Source organism: Dendrobates tinctorius, unplaced genomic scaffold, assembly GCF_039654945.1.
Source record: "Dendrobates tinctorius isolate UK_male_01 unplaced genomic scaffold, ASM3965494v1 ptg000332l, whole genome shotgun sequence".
NCBI classification, from domain to species: Eukaryota; Metazoa; Chordata; class Amphibia; order Anura; family Dendrobatidae; genus Dendrobates; species Dendrobates tinctorius.
In genome coordinates this window covers 9,696,982-9,721,678 of record NW_027361998.1, presented here as the reverse complement: position 1 = coordinate 9,721,678, position 24,697 = coordinate 9,696,982, and the positions used below count along the sequence as shown (strand labels likewise).

General features: G+C 45.2%; 1 protein-coding gene across 1 annotated transcript; it reads right to left on the bottom strand.

Moving 5' to 3' along the window:
* Window positions 1–5,985: 5,985 nt before the first annotated feature.
* On the bottom strand, window positions 5,986–6,918 carry LOC141074324 (olfactory receptor 2B6-like). The gene has a single exon (XM_073561953.1). It carries the CDS (start codon window positions 6,916–6,918, stop codon window positions 5,986–5,988), a length of 933 nt encoding a protein of 310 aa, XP_073418054.1.
* Between the last annotated feature and the right edge of the window lie 17,779 nt (window positions 6,919–24,697).

The window sequence follows — 24,697 nt, the reverse complement described above, 5'->3', positions numbered from 1 at the left end:
TTGTTTTTGAAGTGCATGGTGAAGTCCTCAGCAGAGATTAGGGAGGTTGGAGGGGGCAGTGGTGGGCGGAGGAGGTAGTTAAAAGTATTGAACAACTGTTCAGGGTTGTGGGATAAGGAAGATACAAGGGATGTAAAGTAGGCCTGTTTAGCAGAGGTGAGAGCAGATCTGAATGCAAGTGTTGCTTGTTTGAGTGCAGTGAAGTCGTCTTGGGGATGCGTTTTCTTCCAGCGACGTTCAGCAATTCTGGATGCTTGCCGAAGCTTTTTAGTGGTGTTATTGTGCCAGGGTTGTCTACTGATTCGTCGCACTCTGTTATGCATTACAGGGGGACAGAGTCGATGGCTGATGCAAGAGTGGCATTGTAGAAAGCAGTGGCACTGTCTGTGTCATGGAGGGAGGATATGGATGCCAGTGGTAGAATAGAGTCAGAGAGTGTGTGAGTGTCTGGATGTTCAAGGTTTCTATGGGGGTGCACGTGTTGCTGGACATGGGTGACAGGTGAGGAGGACAAGGATGAAAAGTGAGTAGATGGTGGTCAGATAGAGGGAGAGGGGAGTGTTGTGAATTCACTTTCTGGCCTACCTCTGGTTACTAGTGAAGGTAGTGGAGCTGGTTATATTGACAGAGGGGTCGCGAGTTTTCTTTCCGGGCTCCCTCTGGTGGTTGCAGGTGGTAATGGAGCTGATCTAATTAACAGAGGCATGCCACCTGATAATAAGGAGGACGATTGGACATTTGGAGTTTCTGACTGTATTTAAGACAGTCGACTCCCTCTATCCCTGCTGGTGATTTTTTCCTGCCTCCTGAGGTCTTAGTTTCCAGCTCAGTCCCTGCATGCTCAAGCTAAGTGTTCTTTTGCTATTGTTCACATTTGATTTGGTTTTGTCTATTTCAGTTTTGTGTGGTCAGCCAGCCCCGGCTGGGGCTGTGCTGACTTTCCATCCTTATGTTACTGTTTGTGCCAGTTTGTTTTTGTCCCTTATTAGATTGGCCTCTCTTTGCTCTGCTTTCAGAATATACCAGAGTGCTGATATAGTGGGCAAAGTCTAGTGACTTCAGTATTTTTTCTATCAGACGTGTTGGGCATTTTTTGCAGGGTTTTTTGCGTGATTGCAGACAGTGTCTTTCCTTTCCTGTCCTGTCTAGTTAGTTTGGGCCCCATCGTTTGCTCAGCCTATTTTCCTACCTGCGTTTGTGTTTTCATCTTGCCTCACCGACAATATGTTTGGGGGCTATCTATTCCTTTGGGGTCTGCTCTGGGGCAGTTTAGATTTCCCCTTTCTTACTTTAGGCTTATTTAGTTCTCCGGCTGTGTCGAGGCATCTAGAATCATCGTAGGTATGCTCCATGGCTACTGCTAGTTGTGTGGATAGGATCAGGGGTCTGCAATCCGCTTAGTTACCAACCTCTCTGGTTTGTCTGTGGCTTAGCTTGGTCTTGCTTTCCTCCTCGGTGACCCAGTCATAACAGGGGAGGTTGTGAAGTTAGATAGGGAGCAGAGACGGGTGAAGACCAGTCTAATGTATGTCTGTCTGTGTGGGTGGCTGAGGAGGACCACTGGATAAGTCCAAAGGATGAAGTAAGGGACAGGAGTTTGGAAGCTGCCGACTGGTGGGTGTTGATGGGGATGTTGAAGTCTCCCATGGTGATGGCGGGAATGTCAGCAGAGAGAAAGTGAAGGAGCCAAGTAGAGAGTTGGTCAATGAAGGCAGTGGTTAGGCCTGGAGGTCGGTATATGACAGCCACTTGGAAGTTATAGGGAGATTAGATGCAGAGTGGACTTCAAAAGAGGGGAGGACAAGGGAGGTAAGAGGTAGGATTGGGTTGAAGGTGCAGTTGGAAGAAAGGAGAAGGCCCACTCCTCCACCATGCCTGTTGCCAGGGTGAGGAGTGTGGGTGAGGTGGAGGCCGCCATAGCATAGTGCAGCAGGGGAGGCGGTGTCGAAGGGTGTCAGCCAGGTTTCTGTGAGGCCAAGGAAGGAAAAATTGCGAGAGGTAAAGAGGTCATGAATCACTTGGAGTTTATTGCTTTAAATGGAAGATCCCAAAATGGCAAGTTAACCTTTATCCATTTGATAACTTGATGCTTGTTGTGCATCCATCTCCTGGCACCTCCAGAGAGCCCAAGACAGTGGCCAAGAAATTCTTGAAGCAGGGCTTTGCAGAGCTATGTCTTGATTTGAGTGAAGGTCTGCATGACAGGCTTATGTAAAGTCTTGTTAACCCCTTAAGTTACGTCCCGGTTGCTGTATGTATAAAGGTTATATAGCTGTGTAATATGTATACATATATTTATGTGTGTATGCCATATTACTGTAGGGTGAGTGTAGTACCCAGGTTTAAGAAAGTTGCTGAAAGACCCGGTCTGCAGGGCACAAAGGACTGGATTCTATTGATGCAAAAAATTCTTCATTTATTAAAGAAACAATTGGAATTTAAAAGAGTCCACAACGCGTTTCAACGTAATAGATCCATCTTCCTCAGGTGGTATCCTATTGTTGTCTAACTCTTTGAAAAGAGTTTTCCTGTATATTCTATATCTCAGTTACCTGTCCAAACTATAACTCTTGTCTGCATACCAAAAGGCATCCTCATGGTCTTTGTCCTAAAAGCAGTTCTTGCATGTTAGGTAAGCTGGTTCACTATTCAGCTACATCCAATATCCTACTTGTATTAGTCTATTGTCTAAGTCCAAGAGACTGTCAGCATTTGTTTCCTTACTGGAAATCTGTGTGATAAGAAAAAAGAGGTGGGGTGAGTAACTTCAGAGATTTTTAATGTTTTTGTGACATGTATAAAGTCTCTATTTTAGTCTACACCCATGTGTGTGGGAGTAATGTGTGTAAAAACAATTTTTTCTACTTTGCACCGATGTCTGTGGGAGCAGTGTGAATAGAAACCAATGCAAAAAATGAGGAGGGTATCAAATAGGGGTTGTGGACATGGCTGTGGTGCTGTTGGTGGTGGTGGTGATGTAGCTGCTGCTGGTGTAGCTGCTGCAGGTATGTAGAGGATGTAGTTGTTCTGTGCTTACCATGTGCCCAATGTGCTGACAACAAAAGATGGGTGGCTTGTATGTTGTGTTGTCAGAGTCTGAAGCGAGGCATACATGTTCTGGACCTGAGCACCATCTGCATGATGGGGCTTCTCAATCCCAAGGACAAGGTGCAGTGGAATACACACCTTAAAAAGCATGATATATCTGAGCCTCCTCCTGCTCCCTCTTATGCTGCGATCTCGTACTCTTCCTCCTGCTCACAATCACAGGGGCACTTGCCTCCTCGCAAAGAGAGATTGTCATAGCGCCACCACCACCAACAGTGTCAGGAAGCATCTCAACACCATCTCATGGAAGTGATTAGCTTTGAGAAGAAGAAAATATCTCCCTACTCACCCATGAGCCATGGTCCTGGATGACAGCATTTACAAATTCCCGGCCTTTAAAATCCTGCCATTCCGGCTGGAGGAGATGGACAGTTTAAAAAAAAAAAAACTGATGTCGGTGGCTGTCCCGCAGTATGTTGTTCCAAGCCGCCGCTACATTTCCATCCATGTTGCTGACCAAATCAGGTGCAGCACCATCAGTAGCAAGGTCCACATAACCACCAATACGTGAAACAGTAGGCACTGGCAGGGACAATACATCTTCCTAACTGTCCACTGGGTAAATGTAGTTGAGGTTGGGACAGAAGTGGACTTCCACCACTTGGTCCTAGATTTTGATTTTTTATTTTCTTAAATTCTATGCTCTCTTATGTCAGTTTCCTAAAAAAAACAAAAAAACCCAAAGAGAAAAAAAACAAAAAACACTGTTGGATACCTCCTCCCAAGCCTCTTCCACCTACACCGCCATGTTCACCTACTCCACCTCCTCCTCTTGAACTTCAACCCCTGCCTCTTCCACCCACACCACCACATCCACTTCCTACACTTACATTTCCAAGTCCACCTTTTCCTCCACTTGGACCTCCGCCTCCTGGTTCAAGACTATATGTGTTTTTCTAAATTATATATTATTTTAAGTAATTTCCACATTTGCTTGCAGAGAAATTGTCCTGCTCTTACCCCCATTTTGCTTCCTTTTGTAGCCCCCTTAGCCTTGACTAGGACCATTTTACAGCCATTATAAAGCACAGATGTTCCCATTGACTTCTATTGGGTTCGTGTTCATGCCCAAGTTCGAGGTCAAGTTGCCTAACCGAACTTTGGACTACAGGTAGGCCAAACCTGTTGAACCCGAACATCCACGGATCCACTCATAACTACTCTTCAAACTTCCTGCACAGCTAATCTTCGGAAAAAGATTACAGAAGATGTGATACTGATATAGGATGCTAGAATAATTACAGAGGGGAAGATAAACATGAAAATAGAAAAAAATATTATTTATTCTCATGTATATCGCTACATATAAACTTTATCACGGATAGCAATATTACTGGCATTGCTATTGATGGGAGAAGGAAAATAAGAAAACCAGATATCCGTACAAAAGCTGCAAGGTGAAGACAAACACTACGCTGAAAATATGATCATGCAGAGTATGGCAGATGGCTGAAAGACTAGCCGTGAAGGGGGTTAGCATAAAGATAAAAGTGTTCTATGTTGTCCATCACTACAGTAGGTTTGGCTGAGGGTATCCCCATCCCAATGTGGTTTAGCTTAGGAGAGACTTCTGGGGTTGCCAGAAATTGTCCAGTGACGGAACCAGTAGTAGGCATGGGTGGTATGCTCAACCTCGGGAAGGCTGTTGTTAGGTCATGTAGTTCGCTAATATAGAATTCTGACTTTGTGAACCAGAAAATAGTTGCCAAGGTGAGGAGACTTTTAAGCCTTGCAATGTTCCTCTGGGAAATATGAAAATTGTCTCTTGGCTTTAAAGTCTCCTCACCTTGGCATGTCAGGCTTGACATGTCACTGTCCACAAGAAGAAACATTACCGCTTGAATCCCCATCAGACGCCAGTCACCCAGCCAAACCAGAGGTTACACTTTGCACTGATGAGGAGGAGTGCCCAGAAACACAGTGCCTAAAAATTGAGATTTTGCTTTTGGCCATGTGAGAAGGCTCGTTAGAGGGTCAATATTGAATTTTAGGATTGCTACTTCCAATAGGTAGCGCTAGATGTTTAGCTCTCTCTGAGGAGTCAATTTGCATAACGGACTATAAAATAGGGATCGGTGTTAGGTTATACTTTGTTGATCCCCAATGGGGAGGATATTCTCTCTAGAGAAAAATGGATGAAGAATTTTCTATGGAAAGTTTGCTATTATTGAATAGAAATGTCCACAGAAACGTCAGCAGAGATCAGAGCATAGATATTGCTTCCTCCGGAGAGAATAGGTACGAGTACTACTTGTTTTAAGTCTTTTGCAAAATTTTCCTTTTCTCTGCAGTTTTATGGTCACTTTGTGGCATTATTTGGGCACCATATGGCAATATTATTTGTAAAGATTTGCATTAACTAAACAATCATGACAAATCGAAAACTGACTCCCAGTAAAAACCTGGTAAACTTTTGACCAAATTCATTATTGCATTTACTCCTGGTTTTTTGTTATTAGTTTTGGATGTCTTGTGGTTTTTTTTTTCCCCCACCAAATCCATTTTTCCATTTACACCTTTTATTGAAGTCTATTTTATACGTTCATTCATTGTTTTTTTAGATCGCCACCATGGGTTTGACTTTTCGCCTGGTTCATCATTAGTGACTTTTCAAAAAGTCGCAAAATTTGTCCCAAATTTACTCTCGTAGGAGTGATTTTATGCACACCAGATTTTTTTTAGAAATTTTTGCGACAGGTTGCAACTTTTTTACTCTAAAAAGTCATAAAAATGGTTAAAGGCAAAAAAATGACAGTTTGTTTAGTTTACTCAAAATTAATGATGAATTTGGCATAAAAAAAAATAACAATTAGCACAAGATAGAAAAAGAAAGGGACTTAAAAAAAACCTGCAAATGATGAATCGGGTCTTTTGGCTTCACTTCTTTTGCAATGAGCTTTTTTTCACGAGGACTTTTGTTCTTTTTACTTCCCGGTTGTTTATACTGTAAATCAGAGGGTTTAACATTGGGGTGATAACAACGTAAAAAACGGAGGCGTATTTCTCACGATTTTCTGAATCCTTGTCCGACTTTCCAAAGTATGTGACTATTCCTGTACCAAAGTATAACGCTACCACCAAAATATGGGAGCTACAAGTGGAAAAAGCCTTAGACCGTTGAGCGGACTGAATCTTTAGGATGGAGCGGATAATGCAAATATAGGAGGTCACGATGAAAACGAATGGAGGGAATATGGTTATAAAACTAAGAGAAAATACCACAATTTCTTTAATGCGAGTGTCGTCACATGATACTTTGAGTAATGCTAGAATCTCACACATAAAGTGATTGACCTGGTTTGGATAACACAGTAGTAGAGGTAACGCAAAGGACGGCATCACAGAAGTCGTAAAGCTAAAGAACCATACAAAGGTGGTCAGCCGATAACAAACGCTCCACCTCATCACTACCGGATAGTGGAGAGGGCGGCAGATGGCGACATACCGGTCATAAGCCATAACGGCCAGCAGGTTGCACTCCGTAGTTCCAATAAATACTATGGCTTTGAACTGGAAGAGACAAGCCGTAAGGGAGATGTTTCGGTAAGTAGAAAGCAGGTCTACCAGCAGTTTGGGAACAGCCGAGGAAGCGTTACACAAGTCTACAAAAGACAGATTGACAAGGTAAAAGTACATGGGGGTCCGTAAGTGAGGATTGATGAACACTACATACATTAGTAAACCATTTCCAAAAATCGTTACCGCGTAGATGATGGAAAATGACAAGAAGAGACAAATGTTTATCTTCACATCATTGGAAAAACCCAAGAGGATCAGTTCAGTGATGGTCGCGTTGTTTTGACCGTTCATGTTTTGAAAATTCATCTGAATTTTTTTCTAACTTTTCAGAAAACTTTTTATTTTGAATTCAAGGTCAAAGACAAGTGGTCGGCGAAGAGTTAATGAAAAGAAATTTGGCAAAATAGCGATTATATCACAAAACATTTTCTTTTTCGTCTGAAGATTAAAAAATGTCTGATGGGCGGGTTAATCGCTTATCACTGTGAAAGATAAAGATGATGAGTTGTCTCCCATAGTAATCAGTTCACAATACATCGGACTACTTGAACTACTACATCGGACCATGTGGCTTTTACTACTGTTTTTCATGCATTTCTTGCATAATTTCATCTTGTTTCATTTTTTTCTTGTCTACTTTTAGTTTTTTCTTGGTTTATTATTCTGCTTTTATATTGTAATGTAATCCTATTGTTTGCTTTAACCTTGCTATGGGATGCTGATGACAAAGAAATCACAAATCTAACCCCGTATATAACAAGCCCATGCTCTATTCAGATAAATGTAAATTGGGGTGTAATATAAAAATAATTTTTACAACTTTCAGAATACAAAAAAAAACCCATAACTAAGATCTGCCAGTGCTTCTCACAAAATTAGAATATTCTCAAAAAGTGAATTTATTTCAGTTCTTCAATGCAAAAAGTGACTCATCTATATTCTATAGAGTCATTACACACAGAGTGATCTATTTCACGGGTTTATTTCTGGTAATGTTGATGATTATGGCTTACAGCCAATGAAAACCCAAAAGTCATTATCTCAGTAAATTAGAATAATTAACATAAAACACCTGTAAAGTCTTCCTAAGTGTTTATATAGGTCCCTTAGTCTGTTTCAGTAGTTCCACAATCATGGGGAAGACTGCTGACCTGACAGATTTCCAGAAGGCAGTCACTGACACACTCCACAATCATGGGGAAGACTGCTCACCCGACAGATGTCCAGAAGGCACATCCTGCATCAACTATCTTGATTCACACTATATTGAGCTGTCTTCCTTCTTTATTCAAGCTGGAACCAATTTATGATACTATTCAACTGAAAATTGTTCATGATATCCTCACTACACCAATTAGACGATCTCTGACAATACCTTCAAGGTATAGCACTTATTCTTCTCCTAATCAGACATTCTTCCAAGACTCTCTAATCATGAATAGCTTACATTTTTTCATATACAGTGGGGAAAAAAAGTATTTAGTCAGTCAGCAATAGTGCAAGTTCCACCACTTAAAAAGATGAGAGGCGTCTGTAATTTACATCATAGGTAGACCTCAACTATGGGAGACAAACTGAGAAAAAAAAATCCAGAAAATCACATTGTCTGTTTTTTTTTCATTTTATTTGCATATTATGGTGAAAAATAAGTATTTGGTCAGAAACAAAATTTCATCTCAATACTTTGTGATATATCCTTTGTTGGCAATGACAGAGGTCAAACGTTTTCTGTAAGTCTTCACAAGGTTGCCACACACTGTTGTTGGTATGTTGGCCCTTTCCTCCATGCAGATCTCCTCTACAGCAGTGATGTTTTTGGCTTTTCGCTTGGCAACACGGACTTTCAACTCCCTCCAAAGGTTTTCTATAGGGTTGAGATCTGGAGACTGGCTAGGCCACTCCAGGACCTTGAAATGCTTCTTACGAAGCCACTCCTTCGTTGCCCTGGCAGTGTGCTTTGGATCATTGTCATGTTGAAAGACCCAGCCACGTTTCATCTTCAATGCCCTTGCTGATGGAAGGAGGTTTGCACTCAAAATCTCACGATACATGGCCCCATTCATTCTTTCATGTACCCGGATCAGTCGTCCTGGCCCCTTTGCAGAGAAACAGCCCCAAAGCATGATGTTTCCACCACCATGCTTTACAGTAGGTATGGTGTTTGATGGATGCAACTCAGTATTCTTTTTCCTCCAAACACGACAAGTTGTGTTTCTACCAAACAGTTCCAGTTTGGTATCATCAGACCATAGGACATTCTCCCAAAACTCCTCTGGATCATCCAAATGCTCTCTAGCAAACTTCAGACGGGCCCGGACATGTACAGGCTTAAGCAGTGGGACACGTCTGGCACTGCAGGATCTGAGTCCATGGTGGCGTAGTGTGTTACTTATGGTAGGCCTTGTTACATTGGTCCCAGCTCTCTGCAGTTCATTCACTAGGTCCCCTCGCGTGGTTCTGGGATTTTTGCTCACCGTTCTTGTGATCATTCTGACCCCAAAGGGTGGGATTTTGCGTGGAGCACCAGATCGAGGGAGATTTTCAGTGGTCTTGTATGTCTTCCATTTTCTAATTATTGCTCCCACAGTTGATTTCTTCACTCCAAGCTGGTTGGCTATTGCAGATTCAGTCTTCCCAGCCTGGTGCAGGGCTACAATTTTGTTTCTGGTGTCCTTTGACAGCTCTTTGGTCTTCACCATAGTGGAGTTTGGAGTCAGACTGTTTGAGGGTGTGCACAGGTGTCTTTTTATACTGATAACAAGTTTAAACAGGTGCCATTACTACAGGTAATGAGTGGAGGAAAGAGGAGACTCTTAAAGAAGAAGTTACAGGTCTGTGAGAGCCAGAAATCTTGATTGCTTGTTTCTGACCAAATACTTATTTTCCACCATAATATGCAAATAAAATGAAAAAAAAACAGACAATGTGATTTTCTGGATTTTTTTTTCTCAGTTTGTCTCCCATAGTTGAGGTCTACCTATGATGTAAATTACAGACGCCTCTCATCTTTTTAAGTGGTGGAACTTGCACTATTGCTGACTGACTAAATACTTTTTTTCCCCACTGTATGTCTTCATCTCTAGTTACCCTAAGGGGATGTTTATCCTCTTCGAGTGCCCTAGGTCCGCTATTAACTATATTGAGGTAAATCCGAAGTCTCTTTTCTCTTAAACTCCTAATGCTAAACTCAAAATCTATATTTGACCGCTTTTCAAAAAAAATCCTTGTATGTAACATGCTATGACTGACTGGCAACGCTTCGTCAGTAACTGTACATACTATGTTGTTCATGTATGTTTGTTTTTCTCTACAACTTTGGTTGGTACATTGTCTGTACATTTGGGAATGTCTATCCACAATTGTTATGTGTATCCTGTATATATTTTTTTAAAATTCACTTTGTATTGTATATATTCTTCTGTTTTAGTGTACGCCATAAATAAGATCCGGGAGGATCGAAACGTCGGGTATTCTGTTTGTACATTGTTTAAATTCTACTTGGGCACATCCTTCCTCTGTTGATGGATTGGACACATTCAATAAATATATGAATTTTTGCATACTATCAACGTGTTGAGTGCGGTGAATCATTCTTTTTTATGTGTACAAGGCCCCAGCGGTCTAATTCACCTGCACCTACTTTTTCCCGGACCTGAGTGCGCACCATTCCCGCGTATATAACAGAAGGCAGTCACACACATTCCACAAGGAGGAGAAGCCACAAAAGGTCATTGCTAAAGAAGCCGGCTGTTCACAGAGTGCTGTATCCAAGAATATTAATGGAAAGTGGAGTGGAAGGAAAAAGTGTGGTTGAAAAAGGTGCACAAGAAACTGGGATAACCACAGCCTGGAAAGGATTGATAAGAAAAGGTCATTCAAACATTTGGGGGAGACTCACAAGGAGTGGACTGCTGCTGGAGTCATTGCTTCAAGAGCCACCACACACAGACGTGTCCAGGACATGGGCAACAAGTGTCACATTCCTTGAGTCAGCCACTCATGACCAATAGACAACGCCAGAAGCGTCTTACCTGGGCCAAGGAGAAAAAGAACCGGACTGTTGTCAGTGGTCCAAGGTGTTGTTTTCAGATGAAAGTAAATTGTACATTTCATTTGGAAATCGCGGTCCCAGAGTCTGGAGGAAGCGTGAAGAGGCCACAATCCAAGCTGCTGGAGGTCTAGTGTGAAGTGTCCACAATCAGTGATGGTTTGGGGAGCCATGTCATCTGCTGGTGTAGGTCCACTGTGTTTTATCAAGACCAAAGTCAGCGCAGCAGTCTACCAGGACATTTTAGAGCACTTCATGCTTCCCTCTGCCAACAATCTTTTTGGAGATGGAAATCTCATTCTCCAGCAGGACTTGGCCCCTGTCCACACTGCCAAAAGTTCCAATACCTGGTTTACACATAACAGTATCACTGGGCTTGATTGGGGAGCAAACTCGCTTGACCATAACCCCATAGAGAATCTATGGAGTATTGTCAAGAGGAAGATGAGAGACACCAGACCCGACAATGCAGACAAGCTGAAGGCTGCTATCAAAGCAACCTGGGCTTCCATAACCCCTCAGCAGTGCCACAGGCTGATCGCCTCCAGGCCACGCTGCATTGATGCAGTAACTGATGCAAAAGGAGCCCTGACCAAGTATTGAGGGCATTTTCTGAACATACATTGCAGTAGGCCAACATATCGGATTTTACAATCATTTTTCAAGCTGGTGTTAAAAAGTATTCTAGTTTACTGAGATAATGACTTTTGGGTTTTCATTGGCTGTAAGCAATAATCATCAACATTATCAGAAATAATCACGTGAAATGGATCACTCTGTGTGTAATGACTCTGTAGAATATTGAGGAACTGAAATAAATTAACTTTCTGATGATATTCTTATTTAGTGAGAAGCACATGTATATTAAAAGCTGCATCTTTGGAAATCATCAGGGATTGTACATACAGTGGGGAAAAAAAAGTCTTTAGTCAGCCACCAATTGTGCAAGTTCTCCCACTTATAAAGATGAGAGAGACCTGTAATTGACATCATAGGTCGACCACAACTATGAGAGTCAAAATGAGAAAACAAATAGAGAAAATCACCTTGTCTGATTTGGTAAGATTTATTTTGCAAATTATGGTGGAAAATAAGTATTTGGTCATTAACAAAAGTTCATCTCAATATTTTGTTATTTATCCTTTGTTGGCAATGACAGAGGTCAAACGTTTTCTGTATGTCTTCACAAGGTTGGCACACACTGTTGGTGGTATGTTGGCCCTTGTTCCTCCATGCAGATCTCCTCTAGAGCAGTGATGTCACTGGGCAACATGGACTTTCAACACCCTCCAAAGGTTTTCTATGGGGTTTAGATATGGGGTTGAGATCTGGAGACTGGCTAGGCCACTCCAAGACCTTCATATTTTTCTCCCGAAGCCACATCCATGCTTCATCTACAATGCCCTTGCTGATGGAAGGAGGTTTGCACTCAAAATCTCATGATACATGGCCCCATTCATTCTTTCATGTACACGGATCAGTCGTCCTGGTCCCTTTGCAGAGAAACAGCCCCAAATAATGATGTCGCCATCCCCATGCTTCACAGTAGGTATGGTGTTCTTTGGATGCAACTCAGCACTCTGTCTGATCCAATAAAGGACGAGTTTTGTTTCTACCAAACATTTCCACTTTGGTTTCATAAGACCATATGACATTCTCCCAATACTCTTCTGGATAATCCAAATGTTTTCTAGCAAACTTCAGATGGGCCCAGACATGTACAGGCTTAAGCAGGGGGGACACGTCTGGCACTGCAGGATCTGAGTCCCTGGCAACATAGTGTGTTACTGATGGTTGCCTTTCTTACGGTGGTCCCAGCTCTATGCAGGTCATTCACTAGGTCCCCCGTGTAGTTCACCGTTCTTGTGATCACTTTGACCCTACGGGGTGAGATCTTGCGTGGAGCCCCAGATCGAGGGAGATTATCAGTGGTCTTGTATGTCTACCATTTTCTTATTATTGCTCCAACAGTTGATTTCATCACACCAAGCTGCTTGCCTATTGCAGATTCAGTCTTCCCAGCCTGGTGCAGGGCTACAATTTTGTTTCTGGTGTCCTTCGACAGCTCTTTGGTCTTCACCATAGTGGAGTTTGGAGTGTGACTGTTTGAGGTTGTGGACAGGTGTCACGAGGTTACCCCGACAGAGCAGAGCCAGAAGACCACAGCATCTGGTAGCTCTTTCTTCGCCGCTGAGAAGAAGCACTTCTCTGGTGTATTAAATGTGTTTGTCATCTTCAGCGGGACAGGGGTTAATCGGTCATGTGGAAATCCCTGCATTCAGCTGTGCTCAGTTAGCCACTCCTCTCTCCTATAAAAGCTAGGCCTGCTGGCCAGGTCCTTGTCTGAGTGAACACTTGCTACAAAGATCTGGAGGGGAGAAGCTGATGTTTGGAGTGCTGGAGGAGTTTATTGTGCGACTGTTGCTTGGTTTGTACGCTTGGAAATTCCTCATCCTTACTTGCCCTATTTTATTCCCTCCCCTTAACACCCTCTGTTATTTGTGAGAGTATTTTGTGCGGTTGGAATTTTTTTTTACCCTTGTCTTTGTTCCCGTCTGTCGGGTGGGTGTACTGCCTTACAAGGTAGCGCCTCTGCTTCCTGCCTGGGGGGGGATGGGACAAATGCAGGGCTGTAGCTAGGAGACAGGACAAGGGCAGGGGCCCCGGCATCCTCGCCATCTGAGGTATCCTGGGGAACAGAGCGAGTTAGGGGGCCCCCTAGGGTTAGGGCCTAGAAAGGTTCCCCTGGTCCAAGTTTACTCGCCAGTTGTCTTTTATACTGATGACAAGTTCAAACAGGTGCCATTACTACAGGTAGTGAGTGGAGGACAGAGGATCCTCTTAAAGAAGAAGTTACAGGTCTGTGAGAGCCAGAAAACTTGCTTGGTTTTAGGGTGACCAAATACTTATTTTCCACCATAATTTGCTATGTTACATATGTTATATAATTATGTTATCAGGGAAGTTTTTACTTTTATACCTTTCATTTTCCTAGATTGTCATGCCGTAGTTCAGTATTGTATAATACTGCATTGCTGCTTGCCCATATACAGTTAACTTGATGATGCCTTCAGGCCATACCAAAATATTCTCCTGCAGGCATCGCTACCTGAGGCAATGTGAATCCTTTTTAGACCCCCCAGTCAATGAATAATACAATCTCCAGCCTTGAAAACGGAATGGCAAAGTGACGGCCATTGCATCAAGATTGCTTCCTATCGAGGTACGAAAGCAGACAAGTGTATTTCTGATCTTAGCTTTCACCGCAGCTGTCAATCGCAGCCCTGATATTGTGGCTGCTCCTTTCTCTTACTGATCATCAGGGAATTAAAGTGCCTAAAAATATTCTAAGAAACTTTAAAAAATGTGTTTATGATCCCGAATGCTGTAATCTTTTTTGTACTTGCACTGATTGAATCGGAATTTCTTATGTAGCGCTATGATGATCCGTATTTTACATGAAGGGTTGTATTTATTAATAGCTGTTTGGATGCACATATGGATTACATTTGATTATTTTTGGGGGACAGAGGATGAAAATGATTTTCTATCTGGATTTGAAATGGCTATTCAGTGTAGAAAACTTGATGGCGTATCATGGGGCTGAATACTCTCATGCGGCTCTTGTGTAGCTCTAACGTGACTCGTGTGACTCTCATACAGCCCTCGTTCGGCTCTTGTGTGGCTCTCATGTGACTGTCATGCGACTCTCGTGCTTCTCTCTTACAGCCCTCGTTCGGCTCTGGTGTAGCTCTTATGTGACTCTCGTGCAGCTCTCGTGTTTCTCTCATACAGCCCTTTTGTGACTCTCATACAGCTCTCGTGCTTCTTTCATACAGCCCTCGTGTGGCTTTCGTGCGGCTCTCATGTGGCTTTCAGGCGGCTCTCGTGCTTCTCTCATACAGCTCTCGTACGGCTCTCAAGCGGCTCTCATACAGCCCTCATTCGGCTCTTGTGTGGCTCTCATGTGACTCTCATGTGGCTCTCGTGCTTCTCTCTTACAGCCCTTGTGCAGCTCTCATGCCGCTCTCATGCTTCTCTCTTGCAGCCCTCGTTCGGCTCTTTTGCAGCTCTTATGTGGCTCTCATGTGGCTCTCGTGCTTCTCTCATACAGCCCTCGTGTGGCTTTCATGCGGCTCTCGTGCTTCTCTCACACAGCCCTCATACGGCTCTCATGTGGCTCTCATACAGCCCTCATTCGGCTTTTATGTGGCTCTTATGCGACTCTCATGTGGCTCTTGTGCAGCTAAGTGCTTCTCTCTTACAACCCTTGTTTGGCTCTTGTGCAGCTCTCATAAGGCTCTCGTGCAGCTCTCATGTGGCTCTCGTGCTTCTCTCATACAGCTCTCATGCGACTCTTGTGCTTCTCTCATACAGCCCTTTTGTGGCTCTCATGCGACTCTCGTGCTTCTCTCATACAGCCCTTGTGTGGCTTTCGTATAGCTCTCGTGCGGCTCTCATGTGGCTCTCGTGTTGCTCTCATACAGCCCTTGTGTGGCTCTCATGCAGCTCTCGTGTGGCTCTTATGTGGCTCTCATGCTTCTCTCGTACAGCCCTCGTGTGGCTCTTATGTGGCTCTCATGCTTCTCTTGTACAGCTCTTATGTGGCTCTCATGCTTCTCTCGTACAGCCCTCGTGTGGCTCTTATGTGGCACTCGTGCTTCTCTCGTACAGCTCTTGTGTGGCTCTCGTTCAGCTCTTAGGTGGCTCTCATGCTTCTCTCGTACAGCTGTAGAGTCGGTGGTGGGCCAAGCTGGGGGGGGTGGTCCCTCTTTCACTACCGCGCAGAGATGACACAGAGACAAGATGGAGGCAGGTGCTGGGTGCAACAGGTCCAAGTTTATTTCTTCACTTGCCGTCCGCCTGACGGCCTCCGCAGCACACCGCACGTTTCTTCACTTATCGGCCCTCCGTTTCTAGAGCCGTTTACATACCGTACTTTTACAATAGGGACGTACATATGCGTACCGTCCCTCCTTTACTGTTTGACGCTCCTGACAGGACCGCCACTGTGGCCGCCCTAGGCCCAATAACCAACAGCGCCTTCACTGGTCAGTCGTCGTGTCCAATACGGTATATAGCACTCACTGCCTCGTCTCTTCTGCGGTATCTTCCTGTCAGGACCACCCCCCTGACGTTTCCTCCCCTCAGTCCCCCTGGTAAGATTCTCCTCAGGGCGCAAAGACTGTCACAGTCCTCCTGTCACCTGAGCTCCCCCTGGGGACTGGACCCTTCTGGAACCCTCCCTCAGAATTTATAGCTCACCCGGTTCCTTGAAACTGTCACTCCAACTGTCACCACGGCCCCCATGACCAACGGTTTCTAAAGCCCTAAGCTGCTGTCAAGTCCTTTGCTCACACTCCTCCCTGCCATCTAATGCCCACCCAAGGTACTGCACGTCCACTACACTTTCCTAGCTGTTTCCCCACTGTACACCTACCTACACTGTGCATCCCTTTCCTTCTTCACTCAGACTAGTCCGTCTGTCCGTCAGGTCACCTTCCCTACACAGCCCTAGTGCAGCTCTTATGTGACTCTAATACGGCTCTCGTGCTTCTCTTGTACAGCTCTTGTGTGGCTCTCCTGCGGCTCTCATGTGGCTCTCGTGCTTCTCGCATACAGCCCTCGTGTGGCTCTAATGTGGCTCTCATGCAGCTCTCATCCTTCTCTCGTACAGCCCTTGTGTGGCACTCGTCCAGCTCTCATGCAGCTCTTGTGTGGCTCTCGTACAGCTCTCATGCGGCTCTTGTGCTTCTCTCGTACAGCTCTCATGCGGCTCTTGTGCTTCTCTCGTCCAGCTCTCATGCGGCTCTTGTGCTTCTCTCGTCCAGCTCTCATGCGGCTCTTGTGCTTCTCTCGTCCAGCTCTCATGCGGCTCTTGTGCTTCTCTCGTCCAGCTCTCATGCGGCTCTTGTGCTTCTCTCGTCCAGCTCTCATGCGGCTCTTGTGCTTCTCTCGTACAGCTCTCATGCGGCTCTTGTGCTTCTCTCGTACAGCCCTCATGTGGCTCTAGTGCAGCTGTGATGCGGCTCTTGTGCTTCTCTCGTACAGCTCTCATGCGGCTCTTGTGCTTCTCTCGTCCAGCTCTCATGCGGCTCTTGTGCTTCTCTCGTACAGCTCTCATGCGGCTCTTGTGCTTCTCTCGTCCAGCTCTCATGCGGCTCTTGTGCTTCTCTCGTACAGCTCTCATGCGGCTCTTGTGTGGCTCTCGTACAGCTCTCATGTGGCTCTTGTGCTTCTCTCGTACAGCTCTCATGCGGCTCTTGTGCTTCTCTTGTCCAGCTCTCATGCGGCTCTTGTGCTTCTCTCGTACAGCTCTCATGCGGCTCTTGTGCTTCTCTCGTACAGCTCTCATGCGGCTCTTGTGTGGCTCTCGTACAGCTCTCATGCGGCTCTTGTGCTTCTCTCGTACAGCTCTCATGCGGCTCTTGTGCTTCTCTCGTACAGCTCTCATGCGGCTCTTGTGCTTCTCTCGTACAGCTCTCATGCGGCTCTTGTGCTTCTCTCGTACAGCTCTCATGCGGCTCTTGTGCTTCTCTCGTACAGCTCTCATGCGGCTCTTGTGCTTCTCTCGTACAGCCCTCATGTGGCTCTAGTGCAGCTGTGATGCGGCTCTTGTGCTTCTCTCGTACAGCTCTCATGCGGCTCTTGTGCTTCTCTCGTACAGCTCTCATGCGGCTCTTGTGCTTCTCTCGTACAGCTCTCATGCGGCTCTTGTGCTTCTCTCGTACAGCTCTCATGCGGCTCTTGTGCTTCTCTCGTACAGCTCTCATGCGGCTCTTGTGCTTCTCTCGTACAGCTCTCATGCGGCTCTTGTGCTTCTCTCGTACAGCTCTCATGCGGCTCTTGTGCTTCTCTCGTACAGCTCTCATGCGGCTCTTGTGCTTCTCTCGTACAGCCCTCATGTGGCTCTAGTGCAGCTGTGATGCGGCTCTTGTGCTTCTCTCGTACAGCTCTCATGCGGCTCTTGTGCTTCTCTCGTACAGCTCTCATGCGGCTCTTGTGCTTCTCTCGTACAGCTCTCATGCGGCTCTTGTGCTTCTCTCGTACAGCTCTCATGCGGCTCTTGTGCTTCTCTCGTACAGCTCTCATGCGGCTCTTGTGCTTCTCTCGTACAGCTCTCATGCGGCTCTTGTGCTTCTCTCGTACAGCTCTCATGCGGCTCTTGTGCTTCTCTCGTACAGCCCTCATGTGGCTCTAGTGCAGCTGTGATGCGGCTCTTGTGCTTCTCTTGTACAGCCTTTGTTTGGCTCTTGTTTGGCTCTTGCTTATTTCTTAAAAGCAGTAGATATTGTCTCTGAAGGCTCGTGCACACGACGGATTATACAGCATAGGATGAGTGCTATCCGTGGTTTCCACAAACATCACTCGTACCCATGAAATCTCATCCAATTTTTTCCTCGGACCAAGTGGTCTGAGAAAGAGATTGGAGGCATGTCCGACTATGATCCGAGTGTGATCCGATTATGATCCGAGAGTCTTTGGGTTTGTGAAAAACATTTGGAGAGCACTCTGATGACAGAATAGAGAACTGATGCCATTGACCAAACTCTGACCAGAATAATTGGCCCAGCTTTCTCGTGTGCACCTGATAGGAATGGGGTCATACCTGATCAAATTATCATTCTCATATCTCTCTCATCTCAATATATTTATTTACAAAATGTTAAGAAAACATTTACTATAACATTTAATTACTGAAACACAGCATCTGATAGGCAGGAATTAGCCTAAGTTTGGTAACAAACCTTTCATGTTTGGCTGCTGTTTAAGAAATTTGCAAAAATAATAAATACTTAATTGCAAAGCTCCCATTATGCGTCCTGTCTGTGGTCCTTGTCCAGCACATCAGACAATGTTTGGGTGGATTTTCACTTACCTGCTTGGTTTATATTAACAGTATAGGAAATGCGGACAGAATTATCAGACATAAAGGAGACAGAATCCAAGAGTAAAATGGAAGAACACAGAGAGCAGAACGGGGACAATTATACTGCGAGTTTATAAAAGAGCCAGCGCCAGCTGGGATTAATTATAGGAAATAATACTAACTACCAAATGGAGATTAGATTACACAACTATTTATGTCTCAATTTAAAATGGAGAAAATCTGAAAAGTGATACGTTTTCCATAAAATGTGCACAGAAAATATAAACGTAAACTAGAGATGGGCAAATTTTTTGAAATTCAGATTCACCGACTGTATTGTATTTTCTGCACAAAAAGTTGAACTAAATTTCAATAATGGAAATCATGTAAATGCTAGGAAAATACCATTGGGGCAGAGAGAGAGAGAGAACCCCACTGGCCATAAGAGCTTACATTCTACAGGAGACAGAGGACTCCACTGATGATAAGAGCTTACACTCCACAGGAGAGAGGACCCCACTGACCATAAGAGCTTACACTCGACAGGAGAGAGAGAAACCCACTGACCATAAGAGCTTACACTCTACAGGAGAGAGAGGACCCCGCTGACCATAAGAGCTTACACTCTACAGGAGAGAGAGGACCCCACTGACTGTAAGAGCTTACACTCGACAGGAGAGAGAAAACCCCACTGACCATAAGAGCTTACACTCTACAGGAGAGAGAGAGGACCCCACTGACCATAAGAGCTTACACTCTACACGAGAGAGAGAGAGAACCCCACTGGCCATAAGAGCTTACACTCTACAGGTGAGAGGACCCCACTGGCCATAAGAGCTTACACTCTACGGGAGAGATAGAGGACGCCACTGACCATAAGAGCTTACACTCTACAGGTGAGAGAGGGGACCCCACTGACCATAAGAGCTTACACTCTACAAGAGAGAGGACCACACTGACCATAAGAGCTTACACTCTACAGGAGAGAGAGAGGACCCCACTGACCATAAGAGCTTACACTCTACAGGAGAGAGAGAGGACCCCACTGACCATAAGAGCTTACACTCTACAGGAGAGAGAGAGGACCCCACTGATCATAAGAGCTTACACTCTAAAGGAGAGAGAGGCCTCCACTGACCATAAGAGCTTACACTCTACAGGAGAGAGAGGACCTCACTGGCCATAAGAGCTTACACTCTACAGGAGAGAGAGGACCCCACTGACCATAAGAGCTGACACTCTACAGAAGAGAGAGGACCCCACTGATGATAAGAGCTTAAACTCTACAGGAGAGAGAGAACCCCACTGGCCATAAGAGCTCACACTCTACAGGAGAGAGAGGACACCACTGATCATAAGAGCTTACACTCTACAGGAGAGAGAGAGGACCCCACTGACCGTAAGACCTTACACTCTACATGAGAGTGAGAACCCCAATGATCATAAGAGCTTACACTCTACAGGAGAGAGAGGACCCCACTGACCATAAGAGCTTACATTCTACAGGAGAGAGAGGACCCCACTGATCATAAGAGCTTGCAATCTACAGGAGAGAGAGGACCCCACTGACCATAAGAGCTTACACTCTACAGAAGAGAGAGGACCCCACTGATGATAAGAGCTTACACTCTACAGGAGAGAGAGGACCCCACTGATCATAAGAGCTTACACTCTACAGGAGAGAGAGGACCACACTGACTATAAGAGCTTAGACTTTACAGGAGAGAGAGGACCACACTGATCATAAGAGCTTACACTCTACAGGAGAGAGGACCCCACTGATCATAAGAGCTTACACTCTACAAGAGAGAGAGGACCCCACTGACCATAAGAGCTTACACTCTACAGGAGAGAGAGGACCCCACTGACTGTAAGAGCTTACACTCGACAGGAGAGAGAGAACCCAACTGACCATAAGAGCTTACACTCTACCGGAGAGAGAGGACCCCACTGACCATAAGAGCTTCCACTCGACAGGAGAGAGAGGACCCCGCTGACAATAAGAGCTTACACTCTACAGGAGAGAGAGGACCCCGCTGACCATAAGAGCTTACACTCTACAGGAGAGAGAGGACCCCGTTGACCATAAGAGCTTGCAATATACAGGAGAGAGAGGACCCCGCTGACCATAAGAGCTTACACTCTACAGAAGAGAGAGGACCCCACTGATGATAAGAGCTTACACTCTACAGGAGAGAGGACCCCACTGATCATAAGAGCTTACACTCTACAGGAGAGAGATGACCCACTGATCATAAGAGCTTACACTCTACAGTAGAGAGAGAGGACCACACTGACTATAAGAGCTTAGACTTTACAGGAGAGAGAGGACCCCACTGATCATAAGAGCTTACACTCTACAGGAGAGAGGACCCCACTGATAATAAGAGCTTACACTCTACAAGAGAGAGAGGACCCCACTGACCAAAAGAGCTTACACTCTACAGGAGAGAGAGGACCCCACTGACTGTAAGAGCTTACACTCGACAGGAGAGAGAGAAACCCACTGACCATAAGAGCTTACACTCTACAGGAGAGAGAGGACCCCACTGACCATAAGAGCTTCCACTCGACAGGAGAGAGAGGACCCCACTGACCATAAGAGCTTACACTCTACAGGAGAGAGAGGACCCCGCTGACCATAAGAGATTACACTCTACAAGAGAGAGAGGACCCCACTGACCATAAGAGCTTACACTCTACAGGCGAGAGAGGACCCCACTGACTGTAAGAGCTTACACTCGACAGGAGAGAGAGAACCCCACAGACCATAAGAGCTTACACTCTACAGGAGAGAGAGGACCCCACTGACCATAAGAGCTTCCACTCGACAGGAGAGAGAGGACCCCGCTGACCATAAGAGCTTACACTCTACAGGGGAGAGATGACCCCACTGATCATAAGAGCTTACACTCTACAGGAGAGAGAGGACCCCACTGACCATAAGAGCTTACACTCTGCAGGAGAGAAAGAGGACCCCGCTGACCATAAAATCTTACACTCTACAGAAAGAGAGGACACTGCTAGCTATAAGAGCTTACACTCTACAGAAGAGAGAGGACCCCACTAATCATAATAGGAGAGAGAGAGAGAGAGATGTCCTTCTCGGCCATGGTGACTTGCCAGTAGCCACTGGCCAAATTGAGGGAGAAAAAGCATCTAGCCTTTCCTAATGCCAACAGGGATTATTTTATCCTTGGCAAATGGTATGAATCTTGAACCGTGCAGGCATTCAGCCATCAATAATCCATACTGATCCTCAGAGTTCCCATCCTTCTTCCGGACCACCACGATGGGCACAGCCCAGAAACGCTGGCTCTTCCATTCTGCAACATGTGGAACAGTAGATCGTTCACTTCCTCGTAAATCTAGGACAGAATTTGACAATATGTTTCGGGGATGGAGACCGTACTTCCCGTAGGGACATCATGATGCTGCTGCTGGACAGCCTCTGTTCATCCAAAGTCGCCATCATGACGGGTGAACACTTCCTGATATTGCCCCAATAGATCTTCCACTTTTCCGACTTGCCTGGAAGAAAACATGGAAAAGTCTACTTCTATCTGCTCCAATATATCATGACTGTCTCTTATTTTGTACTCTCTCTTCTTATAGTTTATAGGCATCAATAATGTCCACTGATTTCCATCCACCATAGTCAATTTCAGGGCATCCTATCTTGCAAGATTATCCTGCATCACTTAGACTCTTGCCACTTCTTTTCTGGAAGCCAGCCATAGGCTTGTCCTACTGAAATTAATGCTTCTCATCAGCACACGTCCTTGGTCCATGGTCACCAGGTTGTGGGAGACTTGCAGTCCTGGCATCACTTATCTTGTTCAATTTGCGCATCCATCACTTCCAGAGATGTCTGGGCCCAGACCAGAATAGTGAGCACTGTCTGACCATGTTGTAAATTCAGGGTGATAGTAGGGGTCACCACCAGTTTTCTCAGGTGTTGGGAATACACTTTTACTTGGGCAGTGCTGTGTCACGCTCCTCCCATCGTTTCCCTGCCGGCTGTCCACTAGAAAGTGTCCTACTTCCTTCAGGAAATTAATCCCCAAAGTCACTATGGATCCAGCCCCGATGGGGCCTTTTACTAGCATGATTCGATTCTTTCCCAGAGTCTTTCCTCAGACTCGTATCTCCATACATACACCTCCACTACTGGGATGAGGAAATGGATGGAAGCCAGCAGTCGAATAGTTGGGCCTCTAAGAATCAAGTAATGTTTGGGAAGTGCTTATAGAAGTATACTTCTGGCATTGTGGTCACCTGTGACCCATAGAATCATAGAATGGTAGAGTTGGTAGGGACCTCCTGGGTCATCTGCTAAAAAAAGCAGGATTCACTAATTCATCCAAGAAAGATGTCTGTTCAGCCTGTGTTTGAAGAATTCCATGGAAGGAGAACTCACCACCTCTCCTGGCAGCCTGTTCCACTCATTGATCACCCTCACTGTCAAAAAGTTTTTTCTATTATCTAATCTGTGTCTCTTCCCATTCAGTTTCATCCCATTGCTTCTAGTTTTTCCTTGTGCAAATGAGAATAAAGATGATCCTTCTACAATGTGACAGCCCTTGAGATATTTGTAGACAGCTATTAAGCCTTCTCTCAGTCTTCTTTTTTGCAAACTAAACATTTCCAAATCCTGTAACTGTTCCTCATAAGACAGGGTTTGCAGACCGGTCACCATTCTGGTAGCTCTTATCTCAACTTGCTCCAGATAGTTGATGTCTTTTTCTAAAATGTGGTGACCAAAACTGGACACAGTATTCCAGATGAGGTCTGAGCAAAGAGGAGTAGGGGGTATAATGACTTCATGTGATCTAGACTGTATGCTTCTGTTAATACATCCTAGAATTGCATTTGCCTTTTTTGCTGCTGCATCACACTGTTGACTCATGTTTAGTTTATGATCTATTAATGGACCCCGTGTCCATTAAACAATGAATCATTTGTCCGTTTACTTCGGCCTACATAGTGGGAATCTCAGAAATGATATCTTTGGAGTCTTCAGTCTTCCTTCTAGTGGACCCTAGGCCTGGGAGTTTGAGGGTTCATCGCAGGATCTTAGTTGTTCCCAGCATTGCGCTTTTCTGGACAGAGAGTTCAGATGTTGCTCCTGGGATCTGCTGTAGCCTTTTTCCCAACTTAGGGGTCACTGCTCCAATGGCTCCTATCACCATTGCAATCACTGTTGCCTTCATCTTCCACATCTTCTCCAGTTCTCCTTTGAGGCCCTGGTATTTCTCCAGGTTCTCATATTCCTTCTTTCAGATGTTGCTGTCACTTGCCAATGCCACATCTACATTGCTGTGTTCTGATCCTTGTCTACTATCACAATATCTGGTTGGTTAGCCAACACCTGTTTATCCGTCTGGATCTTGAAGTCCCATAGGATTTTAGCCCTTTCATTCTCCACCACTTTTTCTGGGGTTTCCCATCTGGACTTAGGGGGGCTTAGCCCATACGCTGTGCAGATGTACCTGTATACAATTCCCGCGACTTGGTGGTGGCGTTCAGTATATGCTGTTCCTGCTAGCATTTTGCATCCTGCCACTATGTGTTGGACAGTTTCTGAGGTTTCTTTACATAGTCTGCACCTTGGGTCTTGTCTTGTGTGGTAAATTCCTGCTTCTATGGATCTGGTACTTAGTGCTTGCTCTTGTACTGCTATGATGAGTGCCTCTGTGCTGTCTCGGAGTCTAGCTTTCTCCAGCCATTGGTAGGATTTCTTCATGTCTGCCACCTCCATTATCTGTCGATGGCACATCCCATGCAACGGCTTGTCTTGCCATTGCGCTTCATGTTCCTGTTCTTCCTTCCAGATCTGTTGTTGTTGCTGCCTTAGGCTTTCTCTCAGCATCTCGTCTTCTGGTGCCATTTTCCTGATGTATTCCTGGATACTCCTTGTTTCATCTGTGATGGTGGCTTGGATGCTTATCAAGCCTCGACCACCTTCCTTTCTGTTGGTATACAATCTTTGGGTGCTAGACTTAGCTTGGAGACCTCCATGCATTGTGAGGATCTTTCGTGTCTTCACATCTGCAGCTTTCATCTCTTCTTTTGGCCTGCACACAATGCCAGCAGGGTATCTGATAACTGGCAGGGCATATGTATTGATGGCACAGATTTTATTCTTCCCA

Excerpts from the sequence above, each read along its gene's own strand:
- LOC141074324 (XM_073561953.1), bottom strand. The coding sequence starts at position 6,918 with ATGAACGGTCAAAACAACGCGACCATCACTGAACTGATCCTCTTGGGT.